Source organism: Mustelus asterias, chromosome 6 (assembly GCF_964213995.1).
Source record: "Mustelus asterias chromosome 6, sMusAst1.hap1.1, whole genome shotgun sequence".
Classification (NCBI taxonomy): Eukaryota; Metazoa; Chordata; class Chondrichthyes; order Carcharhiniformes; family Triakidae; genus Mustelus; species Mustelus asterias.
In genome coordinates this window covers 74,740,118-74,763,762 of record NC_135806.1, presented here as the reverse complement: position 1 = coordinate 74,763,762, position 23,645 = coordinate 74,740,118, and the positions used below count along the sequence as shown (strand labels likewise).

General features: G+C 41.7%; 1 protein-coding gene across 2 annotated transcripts in view; it reads left to right on the top strand.

Annotated features, from left to right (window-relative positions):
* Positions 1-23,645, top strand: part of gramd2b (GRAM domain containing 2B) — a 107,128-nt gene that overhangs the window by 20,716 nt on the left and 62,767 nt on the right. The window contains exon 1 of one of the 2 annotated variants that reach the window (XM_078214574.1): positions 17,480-18,041. The exons of the other annotated variant lie outside the window; for it this stretch is intronic. Coding sequence (XP_078070700.1) covers positions 17,950-18,041 — 92 coding nt within the window. The 5' untranslated portion in view covers positions 17,480-17,949. Of the gene's footprint in view, positions 1-17,479; positions 18,042-23,645 lie in introns of those variants that run through there. 2 annotated transcript variants of the gene reach the window in all.

Genomic DNA, 23,645 nt, shown 5'->3' with positions numbered 1-23,645 from the left:
ACTGTAATTTCATTTTTTTAATATACGCACACAATGTGTATACATATTGTTCACACAGAGGTACGTATCCACCAACCTGGGAACCATTGCTCTAATTGTTCTGCCACAGTGAGCCATACATAATTAGGTTGCTGAAGCATTTCTATTCAAATATGTCTAAGCAACTGGTACTCTAAATTTCTCATGTACACATTTGATGCAAAATTCAGAGTACTGGTAATGTGAAGAAGTAAATTCTTCATTCAGTTTGGGACATACAATCTTCGCATAATTTAAAGGAATTAAACTGATTTTTGTGGTTTTCTTGGGCTTTTAGCCAGTGTGGGAACAAATCAACCACTGCTCTAATGCAAACTGTGGCATAATATCCCATCAGAAATATTATTTTACACTAATATTTAATGGATTATAAATATATGTGCTTTTGCAAATGTACCTAATTATCTTTTTATAAACACAGCACATCATTTAATAATGATCAATAAACCATGTCTGGCTCTCCTAAAAGCAAATTAAATATATGGGGCAGTATTTAATCATGAGCTGGTTTGTACTCCCTTATGTAAACAACCTGGCTTTTGCAAGGCAGCTATCAGCATGCTTAATATTTAATAAGGAAGACCGAGCAGTCGGCAACTCATCAAAACATAGGAATGTTAAACGCTATGCAAGATTAATCCTCTGGGCCAATCAGAACAGATAATCAATGTCATTAATAGTGTCCCTGTTCCTGAAGAAAATAAATGTGTTTATATTTACCTTTCTGAAGAATATTAACTTGGCGGAGAACAGAATTTTGTGCATCAGATATCTGATCGTTCCACAACTGGCCAGAATCTTGATTTTTGACATTTTTTATGACCTCTTCTGGTCTTTGAAAGAAGTCTTTTTAAAGATTAGGGATAGATTCCAGAAACCAATCGGTCAAGGTAGCAAAAATATTGCAAGTGACAAATAACTTTGGTACTTTTAGCAGGACACAGAGCACTGAGGCAAATCTTACTTTTCAGGTTCATTAAATTCCATAAACAGAAGCCTTTTATATATGTATTTACTTTAACTACTGTAAAATAAAGCAGCTTATGAACCAAACCAGAGGATATCTCAATCAAACACCAACAACTATCTGCAATGATACAGCGCCTTTAATGTAGGAACCTACCCAAAAACACTTTGTCAAAGCATAATCAGATAACACTTGACACCCAGTCAAAGGGGAAGAAATGGGAAAAGTGCATGACCTTACTTCATGGCAGAGCAGACTCAAGCTGCCAATGCTGCTGTCTCTTATCTTTTTTATATTAGTAGGAATAACTAAAAGCTTGGTGAAAGAGGTGTACATTAAGGAGAGTCCAAAAAGAGAAGTGGTGGAGAGGCACAGGGGGCTGGGGAGGCAATCCAAACTCTGGGCCTTGATGGCTGAGAGTGTAACCACCATTGGGGAAGGGAAGGGGATGGGTATTATGCAAGAATTGAAAAAACGGAGACTTGTCAGAGGGCTGTGAAACTGGAACAAGTTACAGAGATAGGGAAAGGAGAGGCCAGGAAGTGATATGAACCCAAAGATGACCATTTTTAATTTGAGTAATTGGTAGACTGGGAGCCAGCGTAGATCAGCAAACACAACGGTGCCGGGTCAATGAGACTTGGTGCATGCCAGTATATGGATAGCAGAAAGTCAAGTTTCTGTACACATATTTAAGACATGGACATACAGACCAGATCACAAGGGAGATTCATAGTTACACTCCCAAGTCCGACTACTGTATATCGGATAAAGCAACCTGCTGCAAGAAGACAGGCAACCGGATAAATTAAAAGAAGCAACTGGTCCCACTGAACCCGAATAGTTCCATGTGGCAGATTTCAAATTGTAGCAATATAGATTCAAGTTCCCTCAATAATATGTGACAAAGTGACACACATCTGGATTTTTATAATGTATTATTTTGTTCTCAGGTTATTTGGTTATTTGTATTGTTGATTTTATTAAGCAATAGTACAAGTAGCATGAACCCAAGCCCCTGATAAATCTGTCACATAAACAGTTCAGGAACAACATAAAAAGCCTTATGCAAAGTACAAAGTACAAGGTTTAGATTTGTACAGCAAAGACAAACATGAAGACCTGTGAAGTGCATGAGACCCAGCACTGCAAAAAAAATTAAAATGGAAAATGCTGGAAAACCAGAGCAGGTTAGTCAGCATCTGCAACGAGAAAAGATTCTGGCCGGAATCTTATCACCATTCACGTCAGCAGGATTTTCCCATCCGGCTGCAGTGAACGGCGATTTGGCTGGCCGCCAAATTCTCCAACCTCGCTTCAGCAGGAGCGTGGCAGGTAAGATCACGTCCAGTAATTCAGGAATGAGCTTTTCATCAGAACTGAAAAATCAATGGGCATTTTAGTAAGATTGGAGGAAAACGGAGATAAAAGGGAAGAAGAATGGGAGGAGGAAGTGGAGGAGAGTATCAATAGATACAGCAATCACAGAATGGAAATGAATGGGTTGATGACCTGCAAATGAGGGGAATTTTAAATTTTCCTGCCCGGCAGAATCTGGGAGGGTGGGGCATTTAAAATAGAATGGAGGGGCAGGATTTTTGCCACTAAGGCAGGAAGCTCAAGCCGGGAAATATCCCACCTCAGTTAAATGCAAACTCAGCCCCTGCTGTGATAAGCAGTTTTGGAGCTTTTGAAATTCTGCCAAACATTCATATGAGCTCAGCTGTAATAACAACATTTGGGAAATGTCAACATTGACGTCTATGAAAACTGCAGCCTGAGGACCTTCTCACTGGCTCCCTGACCCCATATGGCCAATGAGTAAGTGGATGAGTCTGGGATATGAAAGATATGAATGGGACCATGTCGCTTAACTAATCTGTGGGACAACTCTATTAATTTTGGCACATACCCCCAGATCATAGTCAGGAAGACAAAAGGTTTGACTGGGGTGGCTGTAATATTCAGCATGTAGTGCTATTAATTGAGTACTTTTATGCTCACCATGACTGATATTACTTTTTCATTCCTGATTTATTTAATTAACAAAATTTAAACGTTGCAGTTGCTGTGGCGGATTTGAATTCATGTCTCTGGATCAACAGTCCAGGCCTCTGAGTTAGTAGTCCAGTAAGATAACCATTATGTTGCTGTACCCAAACTTCTGGTCTCTATGTCATGTACAGCTTATCGATGTTATGCATAATTCAAGAGTAAATACTGCCGAAGCGAAAAATGATACTGAATTTATTATAAAAATATAATGCTACAAAGTGAAACAAAGTTTTGAATGTTTTGTTTGCAAGGTCAGTCATCAGACGTTGTACACACACAAGAGCTCTCATTTGTTGAAATACCCTTCAGTTCCATTAGCCATGTTTATAGAATCATAGAATCCCTACAGCGCAGAAGGAGACCATTTGGCCCATTGAGTCTGCACCAACAACAATCCCACCTAGACGCCATCCCCGTAATCCTGGTTGAATAAGTGTATGGTAGAAGATATAGGGAGCATTCCTCAGGAAGACCAAATCAAAAATTTAATTTAGCTCATTCACTGGTTGTAGCACATGGACCCAGTTCACTGTTCCAAACACATGGACACCCCTGCTTGATGAAAAGAGGATTGAAAAGCATTGCCTTTAGCAGCATTCCATTCTTACTCTTACTCCAGTGACCATGATTGCACCCCCCACCTACAACACCTTACAAATATGTTGTTTTTCTAAATCTCCTCTGATTCTTTGGATGCCATTTACTTTGTCAATTTTGGATTGAATTTCCCCCATAACTTCAAAAGGTTTGCTTGACAAGATCTACCCCTTCTAAAACCACTTCATTAGGTTATTTTCATGCAGCTATTTTTTACATTTTGTTTTAGGACCATACAATCCCTACAATGCAGAAGGAGGCCATTCGGTCCATTGCATCTGTACCAGCTCTCCGAAAGAGGATCCTACCCAGACTCACCACCCGCCCTATCCCTGTAACCCTGTGCATTTACTTTGGCTAATTTAGAAAACCTGCACATCTTTGGACTATGGGAGGAAACCAGAGCGCCTGGAGGAAACCCACGCAGACATGGGGAGAATGTGCAAACTCCACACAGACTGTCATCCAAAAGCCAGAATCGAACCCGAGTCCCTGGCACTGTGAGGCAGCAGTGCTAACCACTTTGTGGATGATTATTGATTTGATCAGTTTTCCAACCACTGTATTCAAGAGTAAATAGATCCATAGTTGCTAAACATTATTTGTGGATTTAGGATCTAAACTCTACCATTTTTAATCTGTTGGATCTATAAACTGGGCTGGAAAGAGCCCATTTTTCAGGTGCTACACAGCCTCCTAAGTTCCCTAAATGGGGCGAGGAGTACCTCCTTTGGACCCTAGCACCGCCCCCCCACCCCCCCCCCCCCCCCCCCCCCCCCCCCAACAGCCGTCTGGCTCCCTCACACCCTCCATCCTCGCCCCCGCCATCTCTCAGCCTCCAAATCCAGAACCATGAAGCAGCATAAAGGGTCAACTATGTATTATTATTACACCTTACCCCAATCTCTATTTCAACAGAAGTAGGCTTTTGTTTCATTTTATCACGTTGAGGATAACACTTGCAATTTCTGCTGGCTATGCTGATACATTCCCAACAGGGATCGGGGGCAGTACGGCACAGAAATGAATATTAGAATCTAACGTTGGTGGGAAAACTAAACTAGGTTACAGAAGGGCAGGGAATCCTGCTGACAGCTCAGAAGTATTTTCTATCCTTCCCCAACCTTTGGCAGGCTTGCTGAATAAGAATAAGCCTTCTTTACTTTTTTTCAAAGCAAATGTCAAGTTCAATTTTTGCTGCCAAAGAATTACATGATTAAAATTTTACAACATAATCCTTATGATATAATGTTCAGAAATGCAGTCATAATACATTACATTTAGATATATAGTACATAATAAGTTCTTTAAGTACAGCTTTAATCCCAGTACTATTAATAAATTAATTCTGGAGCTGTGTGTTGAGCGCTGTAAATATTATACTAGATATTTTCTTCTATTCCATGCAATATCATGAATATTCGTTTTGCTATATCCAGCAGCACCAAATGGATTGTAGGAAAATATGATGAAAGTAGGAATTTATCCTGCAGTTTTAAATAGTTTAAAAGAATTTAGTATTTAAAATGGTATTTAAAATGGAATCAGCAAGATTTAGCTTTGGAAAACAGTTGCAAAGTTTTCTTCATTTTTTTATAGTAAACATAGTATGTCAAGGACCAATCCATCTAGTTGCTTGCAACGTATTAACCTTCATCATTGTTAAATTGTTTACTACTTTACACTGAAGTCCTGCCACTTGAATCCTGACTGTAGGCTCACCTTGAGGAAAGGAAAACAGCTTCAAACATTCGCTGTTATTTCTCCATAAATCCTCAGTGTTTGCAGCTTTTTCTCAGTTTATTTTTGTAGATTCATTATGTTCATCTGTGTGGTCATGGATGTGCCTCAATAGTCACCATGCAATCAAGCTTGACGCAAATAAAAACTGGTTGAAAGTCAAAGGGTACAATTACCTTTATAATCCATTACATGTGGAAAGTTTGATAGGTTTCCATAGGAAGCACTCGTTACACGGACACATTGTTCAAAATTAATTTAAGCAAAAACAAATTAAATTAAGGTAACAAAATAAATAATAAAGATAAAAAATCCCCATGGCATCAACTGGCTATAGAAGACATCCAATTAACTGGCACACAAGTTAGTAAATAACTGCATTATAAGTAGGTTACAAATTAAAGTCTTCCACAAATATCATTTTAATTCACTCATACCAGTTGCTCCCATAAGCAGTTTAAGCACCTTATTATTATATCATATCTTTATATCTACTCTATATATTAGCATAAGCGAGGAATGTAACATTAGTACCCCATTGTGAACCAAATTGAAGGTATACCTGTGGGAACCATGGAATGGCCCCAAAGCCAACTGTTGAGCAGCCTTGCTATCAGCAAATGTTGACAATCTAATGAATTTGTTGGCCCCTCTGAACAGGGCATCATGTGTTGCAACCTGCAAAAAGCCGTACATTTTCCTCACTGTGCCCTGAAATGAGCTGCTGGCGTAGAAGCTGAGAGCTGCAGTTACCTTGTAGGAAACTGACATGGTTTGCTCTCCAAATCTGTGGGGCTGCTGGTCTTCCATAGAAGCCCTACAGTGCAGAAGGAGGCCATTCGGTCCATTGAGTCTGCACTGACTTTCCAACAAAGCACTGTACCGAGACCCATTCTCTCCCCCACCCCTCTCCCTGCACTGATCATGGTCAATCCACCTAAGCTGCACATCTTTGGACTGTGGGAGGAAACCGAAGCACCTGGAGCAAACCCACACAGACACGGGGAGAACGTGCAGACTCCACACACAGTCACCCAAGGCTGGAATTGAACCCAGATTCCTGACATTGTGAGGTAGTAGTGCTAACTACTGTGCCACCGTGCCACCCCATCTTGTTGTAGAAATGTGCACAGGTCAGTCTCCTAGAAAAAGCTAAGCCTTCTCTGACATTGCCATTCAAACATTTGGAGGTAGTTGGTGTGCATTTTGGACATACACTGAAGCACCAATGCACTTTGGTGATGAAGACAGCCCTAGTTTTCTCCCTCCTGGCCTTCCTCCCCATTGCAGGTGCTGGCTGATAGTCTTGTAGTCTATGTTGCTGTTCAACCAATGCCTGAATCTGGCAAGTTCTCTTTTCCACTGCTCGACATTGCAGGAAAGATTGGTTGTATGAGGCATGTTGCAAATCCACAACCTGAATTGTGAGAAGAAGGCAAAGAAGAATGTAAGCTTCTCTGTTGACTTGCCTTTCATTCCTAGAGCAACTGTAGTTGACCAATGAGAATGCATGAGCCCCCCAGCCCCACTCCATGGGTCACACTGAGAATTCCTCTTCCCACAACAACCTGATCACCTGTGAGATAAAGGTTTCCTAGGATCACCTGAGCTTGAGCAACATAGCAGCTTTTCAGCAGTCATGTTAATGGACACCCACATTATGACCCTGCAGCTAGAGCCCATCCATCCCTACTTTCCCTTGGTCACCCTTGAACTTCTTCGCATCTTCCTCAACCCTCCCAACATTACCCTGCTCCTTCCCCCATTGATCTAGAGAAGCCAACCATCATCCTTGACCCAGAGCCATTAACCATCAACCATACATTTCTCACCCTCATCCTCAACCCTTCTAGCTGTCATCCTGAGACCTCTCCCTATCATCCTCCAGCTGCCTTTGTTTTCCCTTGACGCTCCCTCTGAGACCATTGACCTGCTGCACTTGCTTCAAACTCAAGATCTCTTCATTGACTGTCTATCTGCCATGTGTGGTGCAGCTACCTCCCTTGGACACAGGGTGAGACAACAGGCACCGCCCTGGCCCTATAGGCCACAGCCTGGTTCCCTTCAAGTACCACCCTAAACCCAATCCCCAAACATCAGTGCCTTGCAGTGCTGCCATTTGTGGACCCAAGCACCAGCCCCACCATCTTGCCAGCCCAACCGCTGTGTTAGTGGAGGATTCAAGCACCCCCTTCTCTAGCACTCCCTCATCCTGCTACCAGATCATCCATCTTCCTCTGGTTCCGCCCCTCTACTACTGAGTTAGACAAAGACAAAACCTCACCCCAGACCCAAAGAATGAACAACCTCCTCTGGAGCACACCATCTTTGTGCCATTGGGAAACAGGAAGTACAAGTTTACCATGTGCCACTGAGTTAATCTTGAAAGTGGAACTTAATTTGGTGTGCTTTCCAATTAATGAATAGTCATAATAAGCAAATGAATTGCAAGTAGATGCTCACCACCAGGAAGTGTGTTGCACTCTGCTACTGACACTTTATCTCAAACTCAACAAGACATTAGGGCGGCACGGTAGCACAGTGGTTAGCACTGCTGCTTCACAGCTCCAGGGACCTGGGTTCGATTCCCGGCTTGGGTCACTGTCTGTGTGGAGTTTGCACATTCTCCTCGTGTCTGCGTGAGTTTCCTCCGGGTGCTCCGGTTTCTTCCCACAGTCCAAAGATATGCTGGCTAGGTTGATTGGCCATGCTAAAATTGCCCCTTAGTGTCCTGGGGTGCATAGATTAGAGGGATTAGTGGGTAAAATGTGTAGGAATATGGGGGTAGGGCCTGGGTGGGATTGTGGTCGGTGCAGACTCGATGGGCCGAACGGCCTCTTTCTGTACTGTAGGATTTCTATGATTAGGAAACTGAGATTTTGGCTTCCACCTAATAAAAACCCCCACCCCAGCCACATTTTTCGCTCTTACAGGCCCTGTTAAATACCATCCAATGTATCTTTACATGTACAAATTAATTTTCACTTTACATCTTCCCATATTACCTGATGATTGAGCTTGGCAAACAAAATGATTTATGACCTCTCTGTCTCTTTCCAATCTTTGACAGAGTCCCTAGTGCCCTTAAATTCCCTCGGAGCACTTCACTTCAAAAACATAACTACCAGTGTCGGTTTTATCACTTGCTGTTGACAGCCATAAAAGGAAGGTCTGTCAGCTCCCCTATCTAGCACCCGTGACCAACAACTCTTCAACACAATGTGAATGATTTTAAAAAACTGATTATAGAGGCAAGCTAACAATCTGATTATTCACAGTCCATGGGGAAACAAAATAACACCTTAGACACCTATCATCTCAAGAGTCTATTTTTATATAAAAGAAAACTTGCATCAATACACTGCTTTAAATCACATTTAATAAATGACCTTCTAACAAAAAAGTCAAAAGATGGGCACTAGGATGAAACATCTGAGAGGAAAAACAAGAAGGTTAGACCGCTGGGGGACACAGATAGCACCCAAAGTGCGACTCAGAAATAGCCTACAGTGATGCAGCCTAAGATGAGGTAGGAGTGCATGGGAATAAATGCACAGTGTGGTAAATAAGGTTGGTGAACTGCATGCAACAGCCACCACATCAAACCATAACTTAGTGGCAATAACAGAAACCTGGTTCAAATAAGGGGAGGATTGGGACTTAATAATCTTGGATATAAAGTATTTAGGAAAGATAGTGAAGGAAGAAAAGAGCGGACATAATTGATCAAATAACCCCATTATAGCACTGAAAATAGTGAGGGATCGAAGACAGAGCCTATTTGGTTAGAATTAAGGAACTGGCTCCATTCTATAGGGCATCAAATAGTGAGGAGGTAGAGGAGCAAATTTAGAGATGCAAAAGCTATTGTGCAGTGATAATGGGACTGCTTCTACTGAGATAGAAACACTCTAGTCCAATGAAAAAGAAAGGAATGCTGGATTTAGTTCTGTGAACTAGGGCGGGGCAAATACAAAATGTTTCAACTGGGAAGTTGAAGTTCTGTGTAAAGCTAGAACTCCTGGATAATGAAAATATGGAAACTAAAATCAGACAGAAAAGGAAGGTTATGGCAATTGTAATGTTCATAATACAGTAGAGAACCAAACTGACTGGAAATGAAAATAGAGCTCAAAAAAGTGGATAAGGGGACAAAGAGAGAGTTTAAGAATAGAATTGGGAAGCATTTGGGGAACAATAGCTATGATATCAATAAGTTTAAAATCATTATGGAAAAGGACAAGGATCACATAAATAGTTAACTAAATGAGGGCTAATTTCAGTGAAGTGGATTGGAATCATAAATTGGCAGGCGAAACAAGTAATTGAACAATTGAGGTCTTCAAAGTTTCCTTTCTGCTTTGTTTTTTGTTTCAGATAGTTCTCTTTTTTTGGAGGCTGCCCTTCTTGCTTTGTCCATTGGTTTGTTTAATTTAGTTCAATTGATTAACCAAAAAAACAAGATATGAGGCAACTCAGGTAGAAAAGATACATTCCCACGAGGGTGAAAGGTGACCTGTGTAAAGCTAGAACTCCTGGATAATGAAAATATGGAAATTAAAATCAGATAGAAAAGTAGTTATGGCTATTGTAATGTTCATAATACAGTAGAGAACCAAACTGACTGGAAATGAAAATAGAGATCAAAAAAGTGAATCAGGGTACAAAGAGAGAGTTTAAGAATAGATTTGCAGCTAATGTAAAAAGGAATCCTCTTTTATAGACATACATTTAGTAAAACAGTAGTCAAAGGAAAGGTGATGGGGCACTTAGGAACTAAAATGATATATGGAAGTACAGGGCATAACTGAGGTACTAAATGAGTACTTTGCGTTTGAATACAACATAAAAAACTGATCAGGACCTCAAACCTATTCAGCCATTATCATGGCTAATCTTGTATCTTAGCTGCACCTTTCATATCCACATCTCTTGAATCTCTTAGTATTTAAAAATCTGTTCATCTATGTCTTGAATATAATCAACTACAGAAAATTCACAATTGTTTGAGTGAAGAAATTATTCCACATTGCAATACAATGACCCCTTATTCTGAGGTTCTTATCCTTGTTCTAAACTTCCCAGAGAGGGGAAGCATCCTCCAGCGTCTAAGTGAAGTAATGATGGAAATTTTGGACATGCTGGCCACAATTTTGCAATCCTCCTTTGGTGGCACCAAAGGATTGCAATTGTTTGATAAAGGGGAAAAGCATAAACGTGGCAATTACAGGCCAGTCAGTCTAAAAGTGATAACAGGGAAACGTTTAGAGATAGTAATCCAGGGAAAATGTAATAGGAACTTAAGTCTGTAATTTTCTAAGTAATGCAAAAGATTTATTAGCAAAATTAACAAAATTAAAACGCATGGGATTAAAAGTACAATGGTAGTGGGAATATGAAATTGGTTCAAAGACAACAAGTAGAAAGTAGTGGTGAAAGGTAGTTTTGCAGATTGGAAAGAAGTAGATAGTGGTGTTTCCAGGGAACGCTATTAAAACCATTGTCCCTTATATTAACATGGACTTGGGTATACAGAACATAACTGCACAGATGACACAAAACTCAGAAAGGTCATCAGACAGTGAGGAGATAGTCAGAGACCTCAGGAGGTCACAGACAGACTGGTAAAATAGGAAGAGACATGATAAATGAAATTTAATGCAACGAAGTGTGAAGTGATACATTTTGATAGTAAGAGACAGGAAAAGCAAGATGAATTAAATGGTATACTTTTAAAGGGGGTGTAGGCACAGAGAGACCTGGTGCAGATATATGCAGATAAATCTTTGAAGATGGCAGAACACAAAGCGAAGGCTGTTACGAAAGAATATGGGCTCCTTGGCTTTATTAGTTGAGATGTAGAGTACAAAAGCAAGGAAACTACGCTAAACATGTATAAAACACTAGAGGTCTGAGCTGGGAGATTTTGTTAGAAAGGATGTGAAGACTTTAGAGAGTTATCAGCATGGTACCAGGAATGAGACTTCCTTTATGTGAAGAGACTGGCGGCATGATATTCAGTGCCCGCTGAAACCAGATTGGAGGTGCAAGCTTGAATAAAAATAGCCCCACTAGACAGTCTGCTGCCACTTTGCTCCATTCCACCACCAACCAATTTTGCAGAGACGTATTTGGGGTGGATGGGTGGGGGGGGGGGGGGGGGGGGAGTGGGGGGTGAGGGTGCAAAGAGCTGAGGCAGGGAATTGCAGGACTTTCGCAGGACTTTCAACCCACATGCAGCAAGTAGCTGACATGGTTCAATATGAGCAATTTGAGGCCAGCTAAAGAAGCTTGACTGGCATTTTCCAATTAACTTCCAGGTTCCTGCAACTGACTGGGGCCAGTTTAGATGCCCAGACACAATCTCCCAGTAAGGGTACCAGCCAGGTTTAGAGACCCTTGTTGCATGTCTGGGTAGAGAAGCCACCACAGGCCGTCCTGTAGAGGGGCTCTTATTTCTGAACTTTAGATTTTAAAATGTTAGAGGAAGATGTCTCCATCTTGCCGCGCCCTCTCTCGTTCTTCCTTTTGATTGCAGCCTGCCACTGCTATCAAGGTGGAATGCCTGTGTTTGACTCTCCAGCTTAGAGAGATTGCAACGACAGTGAGTTTGTCCTCAGGCCAATGAAAGGGGATCCTTATGAAAATCACAGAGGGTGACTGTTCCCCACCCTAGGTGGGTTCAGGACCCAGAATCAGCTCAGACCTTTATTTCCCAGCTCCGGAGGGAGAATCCTGTCCTGGAGAAACTGGTGTTGTCTCCTCCAATTAGAGGCAGTTAAAAGGAAACTTGATGAAAGTGTTCAAAATCAACAATGGTTTAGAGTGAATAAGTGGGAAACACTTCCAGTAGCAGAAGGGGCAGTAACCAGAGTACACAGATTGGGCAGCATTGGGCAAAAAAACTACAGGCAACATCAGGACATTTTATCCTTTATGCATTGAGTTGTTGCCTGAAACAGTGGTAGGAGAGGTGTCACAGTGGCACAGTGGTTAGAACTGCTGCCTCACAGCACCAGGGACTTGGGTTTAATTCTGGCCTCAGGTCACTGTCTGTATGGAGTTTGCACGTTCTCCCTGTATCTGCGTGGTGCTCCGGTTTCCTCCCACAGTCCAGGTTAGGTGGATTGGCCATGCTAAATTGCCCCTTAGTATCAAGGGGACTAGAAGGGTAATTACAAGGGATTACGGGGATAGGGCCTGGGTGGGATTGGTGTTGGTGCAGGTTTGATGGGCCGAAATGCCTCCTTCTGCCCTTCTGTAGGGATTCTATGATTGGCCATGTTCAATTGCCCCTTAGTGTCAGGGGGACCAGAGGGGTAAATACGTGAGGTTATGGGGTTAGGGCCTGGGTAGGATTGTTGTCAGTGCAGGCTTGACAGGCCAAATGACCTCCTTCTGCACAGTAGGCATGCTATGATTCTATAAAAGGTTCAGTAGTAGCTTTCAAAGGGAAATTGATGTACACTAAAGTGAAAAAGTAACAATGCAGAGTAACCTCTGACAGAAACGAGGAGTAGAAGTAATTGGATAGCTCTTTCAAAGAGCCAAGACAGACAAGAATGATTGTTTTTAGTGCACCATTCTATGATGCTATGACAGTGACTCTAGCTGACCAAGCCGAGTTTAACAGACATTGTCTGGCAGTGGCAGTTATTTGTCAATTAACCAAAAGTGGTTGCCTAAATAGCTGTAACCGGAAGCTGATTTAGCAGTTGAAATGTGGGTGTGAGTCCTTGGTTTATTTTCGTTTATTACAAGTACGTTAGTACAAAACAATTACAAATACACAAAGAACAAATGTGAAAAGTACATTACCAATGGCTAATGCCATCCATTTATCAGTTACTACCTTCTATTTAGGAAGGGTTCACTCACGATCATAGTTGTCCAGGGCATTGCCCTCTAAATACACCTCCATTTACAAATCATAACCTACAAAGTGACAAACATTAGTACAACACAACAAGAATAAACGTTGCAGCATATCCGCTGTCCCCCCGGGTGAGTCCTTGGCCCTCTATGAAATCAGACAGGTTTTGCAATTCACATGACTGGAGTACAAAGTGGAGCCAATGAGACCCAAGTGTTTTAAGGAACAAATGCCAAGTTAAGAATTTAGTGCATGTGGGAATTCAGTGTGCATGGGGAGGAGGTGTTGCTTTTTCAGCCTCCAGTAGATGTTCAAAGGCATTAATTAGGTGAGCAGGAAGATGATTTTTTAAAAAAAGATTTTATCCCTCTTTACAGGATTGGCATTTTAAAACTGTACCCATAAGAAAAGTACTTCAGTAAAATTATAACTGAACTACTAAACTGCTTAATATACCTACAGGTAACAGCTGAGTGAAACTAGACTTGAAACTAAATTAGTAAAACAAAACACAATAAAGATGGCAAGGCAGGGCATGTATATGGGACTTGCTGGAAAGCAGTGTGATTAAAGGCAACCACACCTGCAGCTCGAGGAACTGCAGCTCATGGAGTTGATGAGCAAGAGGCAGAGCTTCAGACACTGCAATGCGTCAGGGAAAGGGAAGGTTACCTGGACTCTTTGTACCAGGAGTCAGTCATACCTCTTCGGCTAGGTATTTCTGATTTGGTCTGTGTTCAGGGTCAGGAGGATATAACTGTAAGGTGAGGCAGGTATGGGGGTTGCGAAACATATCAGCCATGATTGAATGGAAGAACAGACCCAATGGGCCGAATGGCCTAATTCTGCTCCTATATCGTATAGGATCCAGAAGGTAGCAATGGAGGAGCCTCTGCTCTTGCAATTGTCCAATGTGTCTGAGATTCTTGCTATAGGAACAGAATTAGGCCATTCAGCCCATCGAGTCTGCTCTGCCATTCAATCATAGCTGATATCAACCTCATACCTGCCTCGCCTTACAGTTATATCCTGTCCCTGAACACAGACCAAATCGGAAGTACTTAGCCAAAGAGGTATGACTGCCTCCTGGTACAAAGTGTCCAGGTAATCTTCCCCCTCACTGATACATTGTAGTGTCTGAAACTCTGCCTCTTGCTCATCAATTCCATCAGCTGCAGTTCCTCGAGCTGCAGGTGTGGTTGCCATTTTCACACTGGTTTCCAGCAGCTCCCATATACATCACCTACCTTGCCATATATGGATGTGGGTAGGGACTGCAGAGTGGATGAACTAACTAACCATGGCACTGTGGTGCAGGAGGCCATTCAAGTGGGGGGAGTAAAAAGGATTGTAGTTGTAGTGAGAATCCCAAGGGCTATGTTGTCTGCCTGGTGCCAGGGTTAAGGACATATTTAGGCTTGAAAGGAATGTGAAGTTGGAGGGGAAAAGATCCAATTATTATTGTAGCAATGTCATAGGTAGGACTAAGAATGAGGTTCTACTGTGAGAGTATAAGGAGGTTGGGGCTAAATTAAAAAGCAAAACCACAGAAGTAATCTCTGGATTGCTACTGAGCCACAAGCAAATTAGCAAAGGGTAAATAAGATCAGAGAATTGAACATATGGCCCACAGATAAGTGGGGGAGAAGTGGGTTTTGATTCATAGGTCACGGGCACCGGTACTGGGGGAAAGGGGAGCTGCACTCTTCGGACAACCTTCACTTGAACCAAACTAGGACTAGTTTCCTGGCAAGTTGTACAACTAGAACCGCAGATATGGGCTTTAAGAGAAAGGACAAGGCAGTAGTACAGGTAACCAGAGCGTGAAAGGAAAGAACAGAGTATATAATCATGAGTGCACCAGAAAATATGGTTGAAATAGAGAAAATTGTTTTAAAATTACAGAAAATGAGGGTTTGGGTGAAGAGAAATTTAGAAATTCAAAGATAAAATACAAAAGTATATTGATATGGGCAAAGACAAGCTAGAATGGACAGAGTTTAATGATATTAATGTATCAGAGTAAGGCCCATGCAGGAAATATTAGCAAAAAAATAAAGTCATGTTATCTGAAGCACAGAGCATCCACAATAAGATAGATTAACTAACAACACAAATACAGATAAATGGTTGAAGATCTAATCATCGTTACAGAGACATGGTTGCAAGGTGACCAAAGTTGGGAAATAAATATTTTGGGGTTGACATTTTGAAAAGGGGCAGAAAAGAAAATGTAGAGGGGTAGCCCTGATAATAAAAAATAGCATGAGGACATTAGTGAGAAAGGTTCTGCTCTTTTTTCTCCAGGTGCTCCGGTTTCGTCCCATAGTCCAAACATGTGCAGGTTAGGTGAATTGGCCATGCCAAATTCTCCCTCAGTGTACCTGAACAGGTGCCAGAGGGTGGCGACTAGGGGATTTTCACAGTAACTTCATTTCAGTGTTAATGTAAGACTACTTGTGACTAATAAATAAACTTTACTTTACTTTTTGTGGATCCAGAAAATCAGGAAGTAGAATAAGTATGGATGGAGACTAGGAATAGCAAGGAAAATGTTGATGGGAACAGCAAAAGGGATACGCTTTTTAATACAAGCAGCAGGTGAAGCTAGTTTTTTTCAAGCTGCTACTATGCAATAGAAACACAAATGGTATTCAACACTAACAGAATACTGACGTCAGGCCAAAAAGATGTTCTGCCTATCACTTAAATGAGTAATGTGTTTACTGTTTCCAATTAGCTCGATAGTCTTCTATCTATGACAATATTTCACCCCCTGCACCATAAGCTTTTATTTTCCACAATAACCTTTGATGTGGCACATTATCAAATGCTTTCTGGAAATCTAAGTACAGTACATAGATGTTCCCCTTTATCACTTTCTTCAAAGAGCTCCAATAAATTGGTTAAACATAATTTCCCACTCACAAAACCATTTGAAACTGCCCAATTCCCTTGAATTCATCCAAGTGCCCTGCAATAAAATCTTTAATGATAGCTTCTAACATTTTCCCCTGACATATGCTCGGCTAACTACCCTATAATTTTCTGCTTTCTGTCTACCTCCCTTTTTGAATAAAGGAGTTATATTTGTCATTTTCCAACCTAGTGGAACCTCCTCTGAATCTAGAGAATTTTGGAAATTTAAAACCAACACATCAACTATCTCACAGCCACTTCTTTGAAGACCCCAGTAGAAGTTCATCAGGGCCCAGGGATTTGTCAACTCAGAGCTCCACCAATTTGCTCAGTATCACTTCCTTGGTGATTGTATTTTTTTTTCTTAGTTCCTCCCTTCACCAGAGAGGAGTGGACACTAAGAAGAGTGCAGTGAAAGTTTTCACAGTAGTACTCGGGAAAAATAGGAATTTCCCCTTAATCAGTCTGCCCCTCGCCATTCCCCGAAATATTATGGCCCAGCGGCAAATATAAAGACTACAAGCAGAGGTTACAATGTATTCCGCCCACTAGAGGGCTGCTCAGCTCACTCCAGCGCTCCAAGTCGATAGTGTATGGGTGGGATAGGTGGAGAGATCTCCTCTGGGTTTGTACCAACTTTGTGAGATTCTTCACACAGGTAAACGTGTCCATCATTTCAGTATATGTTATACAGAGGAAACTGGTTTGGATGGATTGTACCAAATTATCTGGAAGAGCCGAAGGCGAGTAAATAAAGTTACATTGACCTTAAGTGCTTTTGTGTACTAAAATAAGTATTCCTGTTCGGAGACATAGAATCCATTGCCAAACAAGTCAAGCTTCATTACACTGAATCATCAGGCGTCATTAAAGAACTGCTTCGAATAGCAGGAGAATGCACTAGTCTCTTTTGGACCTAGTCAGACTTTTGGACCTAGTCAGACCTCAATTTTATTACATTGATATGAATTGCGTCACGGAAACTCAAATCATGTTCAATTATCATAAAAGAGAAACCTTAAAATAGCAACAGTGGGAGTGTCCAAGATAAGCTCTAATGCACCCAGTAGCACAGGGGCAAGGAAGGAGTGTCGTAATGTCCCCTGCACCCTAATAGAGCCTCAATAAAGGCTCAGTAACTGTGAATTTATGTTTGATTGCTGCTCCTGCAATGCCCCAGCAACAAAGTACAATTTCCCCCGCAAGTGTTACTTGATATTGTACAATCAACCGTCTCATTTATGAAATGTGTGGCTACCTGGTGAAGTCATATCCTGTCTAAATAATTCACACTATGTGCTTACATCATTGATAGCTGCAAGGGATTTGAGAGTGGCTTGTGTACAAATCATGTGTGTGCCCGCAGAAGCAGCAGGAGTTTCTTTTGCAATTGGATGAAGTAGCAGGGAAGGGGGGTGGAACATACTTATTGCTGCACGATTGGAGGTGTTCCCTTTGGGCGATAGGCGGATTGTGCAGTAAAACCGAAAATAAAGTTTCCACCCATGCTTTGAGAAAGTTTGCAACAGTTGCCCATTCGAATAGGTTCTCCTTGTTAGGTTCCCGAGCAGTTTCCTTCGGCTGTACATAGAGAAGGCGGTCCTGACTTTTTGGACGGGGCCCAGTGGTACTAGTTAAGCCTACTCACGTCCGCCCTGGAACAAAGAACGTCCCTTCCCCCCCTTACTGAAGTCTAAGGGAGCTTTGTATACTGTCAAAGACAGTTTGTGAAAGAAGTAATTCCCAAGAAAGAGTCCTAATGACTGAGCAAAGCCAGAGCTCTGTTCCTGGAGAAGAGCAGAAGTCTACGAGATTTCTTAGTAAAAAAGACTCTAAAAACGTTTCATTTAAGTAAGTACGACTTCTTCCCTCAAAGCGTTAAACTGCAGTTGCTGAAGGCAGTACTGTTTCCAAAAGAGTCTGATCTTGAAACTTGATAATCTGCTTTGTCGTTTTTACATGTATAAACTAAGATATTGTCGACTTTAGTTTCAAGTTTATTTTTGGCTTAATGTTGTTTGAATGAAAAATGATTTATGTTTACAGATAATGTGTATGTGTCTTATAAAATGCCACATTTGTTTCATATTTTCTCGAATTTTAAAAATGTTTTATTCTTTCTCAGTTACAAAACCAATGCGCAGAGTTGACAGGGCAAACCTTTTAATCCACCTCCTTGCGTGCTCCAAAAATAAATTTGATTTGAATCTAAATCATGGTCCCCACAAGAGAGTGTTGTTTTTTGAGCAAGGGGTTAGTTACCTTGAAAATGTATAAATTGCCCTTCCACCCATTGCTGAATGCATTTCTTTAAAAAATTAGTTTATTTTATTAGTGTCACAAGTAGGCTTATATTAACACAGCAATGAAGTTACTGTGAAAATTCCCCAGTTGCCACATTTCGGAACCTGCTTGAATACACTGAGGGAGAATTTAGCATGGCCAATGCACCTAACCACGTCTTTCGGACTGTGGGAGGAAACCGGAGCACCCAGAGGAAACCCACACAGACACGGGGAGAACGTGCAGACTCTGCATAGACAGTCACCCAAGCCGGGAATTGAACCTGGGCCACTGGCACTGTACGGGAGTAGTGCTAACCACTGTGCCACTATATACACAGTGCCAATAAGTTGACTGCTCTGTCCTGTCCCCACATTCAATTATGGCTTTTGGGAATGGGAGGTATTTAGAAACAGTATTCTGCAGATTTATATAAAAACAAAATGAAAGAAACTATAAACAGATGATGACTTTTTTTGAACTTTTATTTAGATCAAGTTCCACAGACTTGTTTAATTGTGCACTGTCTAACAATCATTTTTGGTAGGTGAAAACACATTCTAAATCAAGTAATATTGCTAGATGCAAATATTTTTTGATAGATTTCAGTGTTTTTCGAAGACAAAACCTTTTCAATAAAAGGATGAAACTTTGGTCTTTCAACAGTGCAGAAGATAATTTTTTCATCTCACTTGAAATTTGATACGTGCCATAACTGTAACACTAAAGGTGCATTTACACCATTGCCTCTAAATCAACTATTTTCAGACAAATAATTCCATAATCGAGTACTGATATGACTCTGATCCATCATTGTGAGGCCTCCCTGGGAGGCTGTCGTGCACTACTCGAACTTGACGTGCCATGTTCATCTTCAAAATAGTACACGGAGACCTTTTACATCCACCCCAGAGAGCAGGCAGTGCCTTGGTTTCAAGTCTAATGAAAGGCTAGTGCAGCATTCTTCAGTCGTGATTTTTTTAAAAAAAAGTTTATTTATTAGTGTCACAAGTAGGCTAACATTTAACACGGCAATGAAGTCACTGTGAAAATCCCCTAGTCGCCACGTTCCAGCGCCTGCTCGAATACACTGAGGGAGAACTTAGCATAGCCAACGCACCTAACCAGCACGCCTTTCGGAATGTGGGAGGAAACCGGAGCACCCAGAGGAAACCCATGCAGACACGGGGAGAGTGACCCAAGCTGGGAATTAAACCTGGGTCCCTGGCACTAAGGCAGTAGTGCTAACCACTGTGCCACCTGCGAGCTGCAGTATCAACTTCGATTTTTGTGCTTAAGTCTCTGGAGCAGAACCTGAACCCATGGACCTCTGATTCTGAGGTCCGAATGCTCAACTGGAGTTTTGCCCAAACTTAGGAGAACCTTCAAAGTTTACTTGAGGGATGCAATTTCCTCGCATGGATTATGCTAGGTACCCTACCACCAGCTCCTTTTGGGGAAAAAAAGATTCACATCCTCTGTCTCTACAGAATATCTTGACCGTGGATCAGTTCTTCTGCTTCGCATTACTGCTGTCTATTCCATGCTTTGCCACCGCACCCTGAAAGGACTTGTCCTTGTTCTGTTCACACCTACAGCCTGCAGCAGTAGTCCGTTTCTAACTACTCGTCCAACACTGTCGCAAGCTATGAGCTTAGTTCATCCAGTTGTTTTCTTCCTGTGCATGCTCAGACATGATGCCTGCTTCCTCTAGTGCTCCTATGTCCATGCACTATCATACTCATTCCAACACCGCCTCCAATCCTGCCCATACCATATAGGAGATTTAGGCCATTTAGCTCGTCGAGTCTGTTCTGCTATTCAGTGAGATCATAACTGATCTGATGTGACAATCCTCAACTTCTTTCCTGCCTTAGTCTGATAACCCTTGATTCCCTTCCTGATTAAAAATCTGTCTATCTCTGCCTTGAACATACTTTTGACCCAACCTCTACACCCCTCTGCGGTAAAGAAATCCATAGATTCACCACCTTCTGAGAGAAGAAATTCCTCCTCATCTGTCTTAAATGGGTGACCCCATAATCTGAGATGATGCCTTCTGGTACTGGACTCTTTCTCGAGGGGAAACAACCTCTCAGCATCTACCCTGTCAAGCCCCCAGGGAATCTTATGTCTCTATAGTACTTCTAAACTCAGGTGTGTACATTCCCAGCCTAGTCAACCTCAAGAAAATCTCTCCATACTGGGGATCAATCTAGTAAACCTTCTCTGGACTGCCGGTATATGCACTTAGATAAGGGCACTAAAACTGTACGAGCTGTGAAGTGGATAGAGCTGTGAAGAAGGCCTGTTAGCTTTTATTAACAGGGGGTTGGAGTTTAAGAGCCATGGGGTTATGCTGCAACTGTACAGGACCTTGGTGAGACCACATTTGGAATATTGTGTGCAGTTCTGGTCGCCTCACTATAAGAAGGATGTGGAAGCGCTGGAAAGAGTGCAGAGGAGATTTACCAGGATGCTGCCTGGTTTGGAGGATAGGTCTTATGAGGAAAGGTTGAGGGAGCTAGGGCTGTTCTCTCTGGAGCGGAGGAGGCTGAGGGGAGACTTAAGAGAGGTTTATAAAATGATGAAGGGGATAGATAAAGTGAACGTTCAAAGACTATTTCCTCGGGTGGATGGAGCTATCACAAGGGGGCATAACTATAGGGTTCGTGGTGGGAGATGTAGGAAGGATATCAGAGGTAGGTTCTTTACGCAGAGAGTGGTTGGGGTGTGGAATGGACTGCCTGCAGTGATAGTGGAGTCAGACACTTTAGGAACATTTAAGCAGTTATTGGATAGGCACATGGAGCACACCAGGATGATAGGGAGTGGGATAGCTTGATCTTGGTTTCAGATAAAGCTCGGCACAACATCGTGGGCCGAAGGGCCAGTTCTGTGCTGTACTGTTCTATGTTCTATGAGTGTGGTCTAGCTAGTGCTTGTATAGTTTAGCAAGACTTCCCTGTTTTTATTTTCCATTTCCTTTGAAATAAAAGCCAACATTCCATTTAATTTCCCAATTACCTGCTGAACTTGCATGCTAGCTTTTTGTGATTCATACATGAGGACTCCAAATCCCTCTGGAGCTGTAGCTTTCTGCAGTCTTTCTCCATTTAAATAATATTCAGCTCCTTTATTCTTCCTACCAAAGTGCATAACTTCACATTTTCCTACATTATATTTCATCTGCCAAGCTTTTGTCCACTCAACTTTTCAATATCACTCTGTACCCTCACCACTTGGCTTCCTGCCTATTTTTGTCATCAGTGTTACAGATTTCCTGTGTTGCAGCTCCTCTCTAGTGACTGCTTGCTAATCTGACACATACTGTCTTCAGTCATCTTGGGCCTTTGAAGATAAGGAGTATAAATAGTTATATACGTTTTGACTGCCAGTTATATATGTAATAAAAGACAAGCATTTATATTGGGCCTCGCACTATTTCAGGATACTGCAAAACATTTTCCAGCCACTGAAGTACTTTGAAACATCACTATTGGCATGTAGGAAATGTGAATGTTTATTTGACCGCTAGATCCTTTGTCTAATTTATAATGTTTTGAGAAAGTGAACATGCCTACTTGGTGGGCAGTACGGTGGCACAGTGGTTAGCACTGCTGCCTCACAGCGCCAGGGATCCAGAGTTCGATTCCCGGCTTGGATCACTATCTGTGCGGCGTTTGCATGTTCTCCTCGTGTCTGCGTGGGTTTCCTCCGGATGCTCTGGTTTCCTCCCACAGTCTGAAAGACGTGCTGGTTAGGTGCATTGGCCATGCTAAATTCTCCCTCAGTGTACCCGAACAGGCATCGGAATGTGGCGACTCGGGGATTTTCACAGTGACTTCTTTGCAGTGTTAATGTAAGCCTACTTGTGACAAATTTGAGCTCTCTGTATCTAAAACGGGAATATAGTTAGGATGGAGAGCTGAGATGTCAGAACTATGTATTTTGCAAAAACCTGGGTGGGATTTTACAGTCTCGCTTGGGCAAATCCGGAAATTCCCACCTGGGGTCAACAAGAGATTTCCATTGTCGGATCCTCGCGTGCTTTGATTCCGTGGCAGACGAGGTGGTAGAGTTCCGGCCACTAGCTGGGATAGAAATCAACTGCTCACTGTAGTTATAGGTCATGAGTTAAAGTTTGTGATGTTGTCAGAGAATATTGTGGGTTTGATCCAAATACATACTGATATGAGATGTTCTGGACAAAGTAGCTTAGAATTGGTGGGGCCCTGATCCCAGCAGAACTTGAAACCAGTATGTGTAATAATCTAATGCAAATAAAGTCATGATCCAAACCATGCATTCACTTCCATTAAATACATAACGTGAAGCAATTTTCATTAATGCATTATTTTATTTTCCTATCCCACAAATCTTTACAGTACTTGTTATATAAATTATATTCTTGAGATTGTACTTTTCAAACCTAGAAACAAAAAAGTACATGTGTACAGCTTTACATACAGTGGTACACTCGTGCTCCTCATGACTCCTCCTAAATTAGGAGCACAAGGTTGAGTTTATTTTTGCTCAATTAAAGCGTGCTTAACTAGATCCTGCTTTGCATGATATGGAATGCAAAAATAACAATCACTGCCTTGATTGGTGCAACTAAGAGTAGGTGAACTTCCTGTGTGGGTTTTGTATTGCTTTATTTTCTTGGCTCTTTTCAATCAGTAAAATTAGTGATACAAATTCTTTAGAAAGTTGAAAGGCAGGCAGTGTGCTAGCTGCAGCCACTTGTGTAGTGTAGAAGAGAAAATGTGAGACCAACTCTTGGATGTGCTTTATGGACCTCTTGTGCATGGTGGCAGGGTGCAGAGAAGCTTCAGCTGTGATTTCTGTTTGGACATTTATTCCTTTCACAAAATGAGAGTTAACTCGAATGCATCAAAAATTTCTATATGATTCAATGAGATTTTCTAACCTCACTACATACTGTTGGTGTAGCACAACGATCATTTATATTTTTTGAAAAAGCTTGGTGCACTGCAGTTCTAATACGTTCCATAATGATGATAGGTGCTTTTGGTAGATGAGCCAGTATAGAAAAAACAAAGGGGAATGAGTGAAATCTGCCAGGTTAATGTTTAATGGTGGGACTTGATGGATATGTCAGAGGGAGTAATTGGAATACTGTTTGTGTCACACCCACTGGATTGCTCT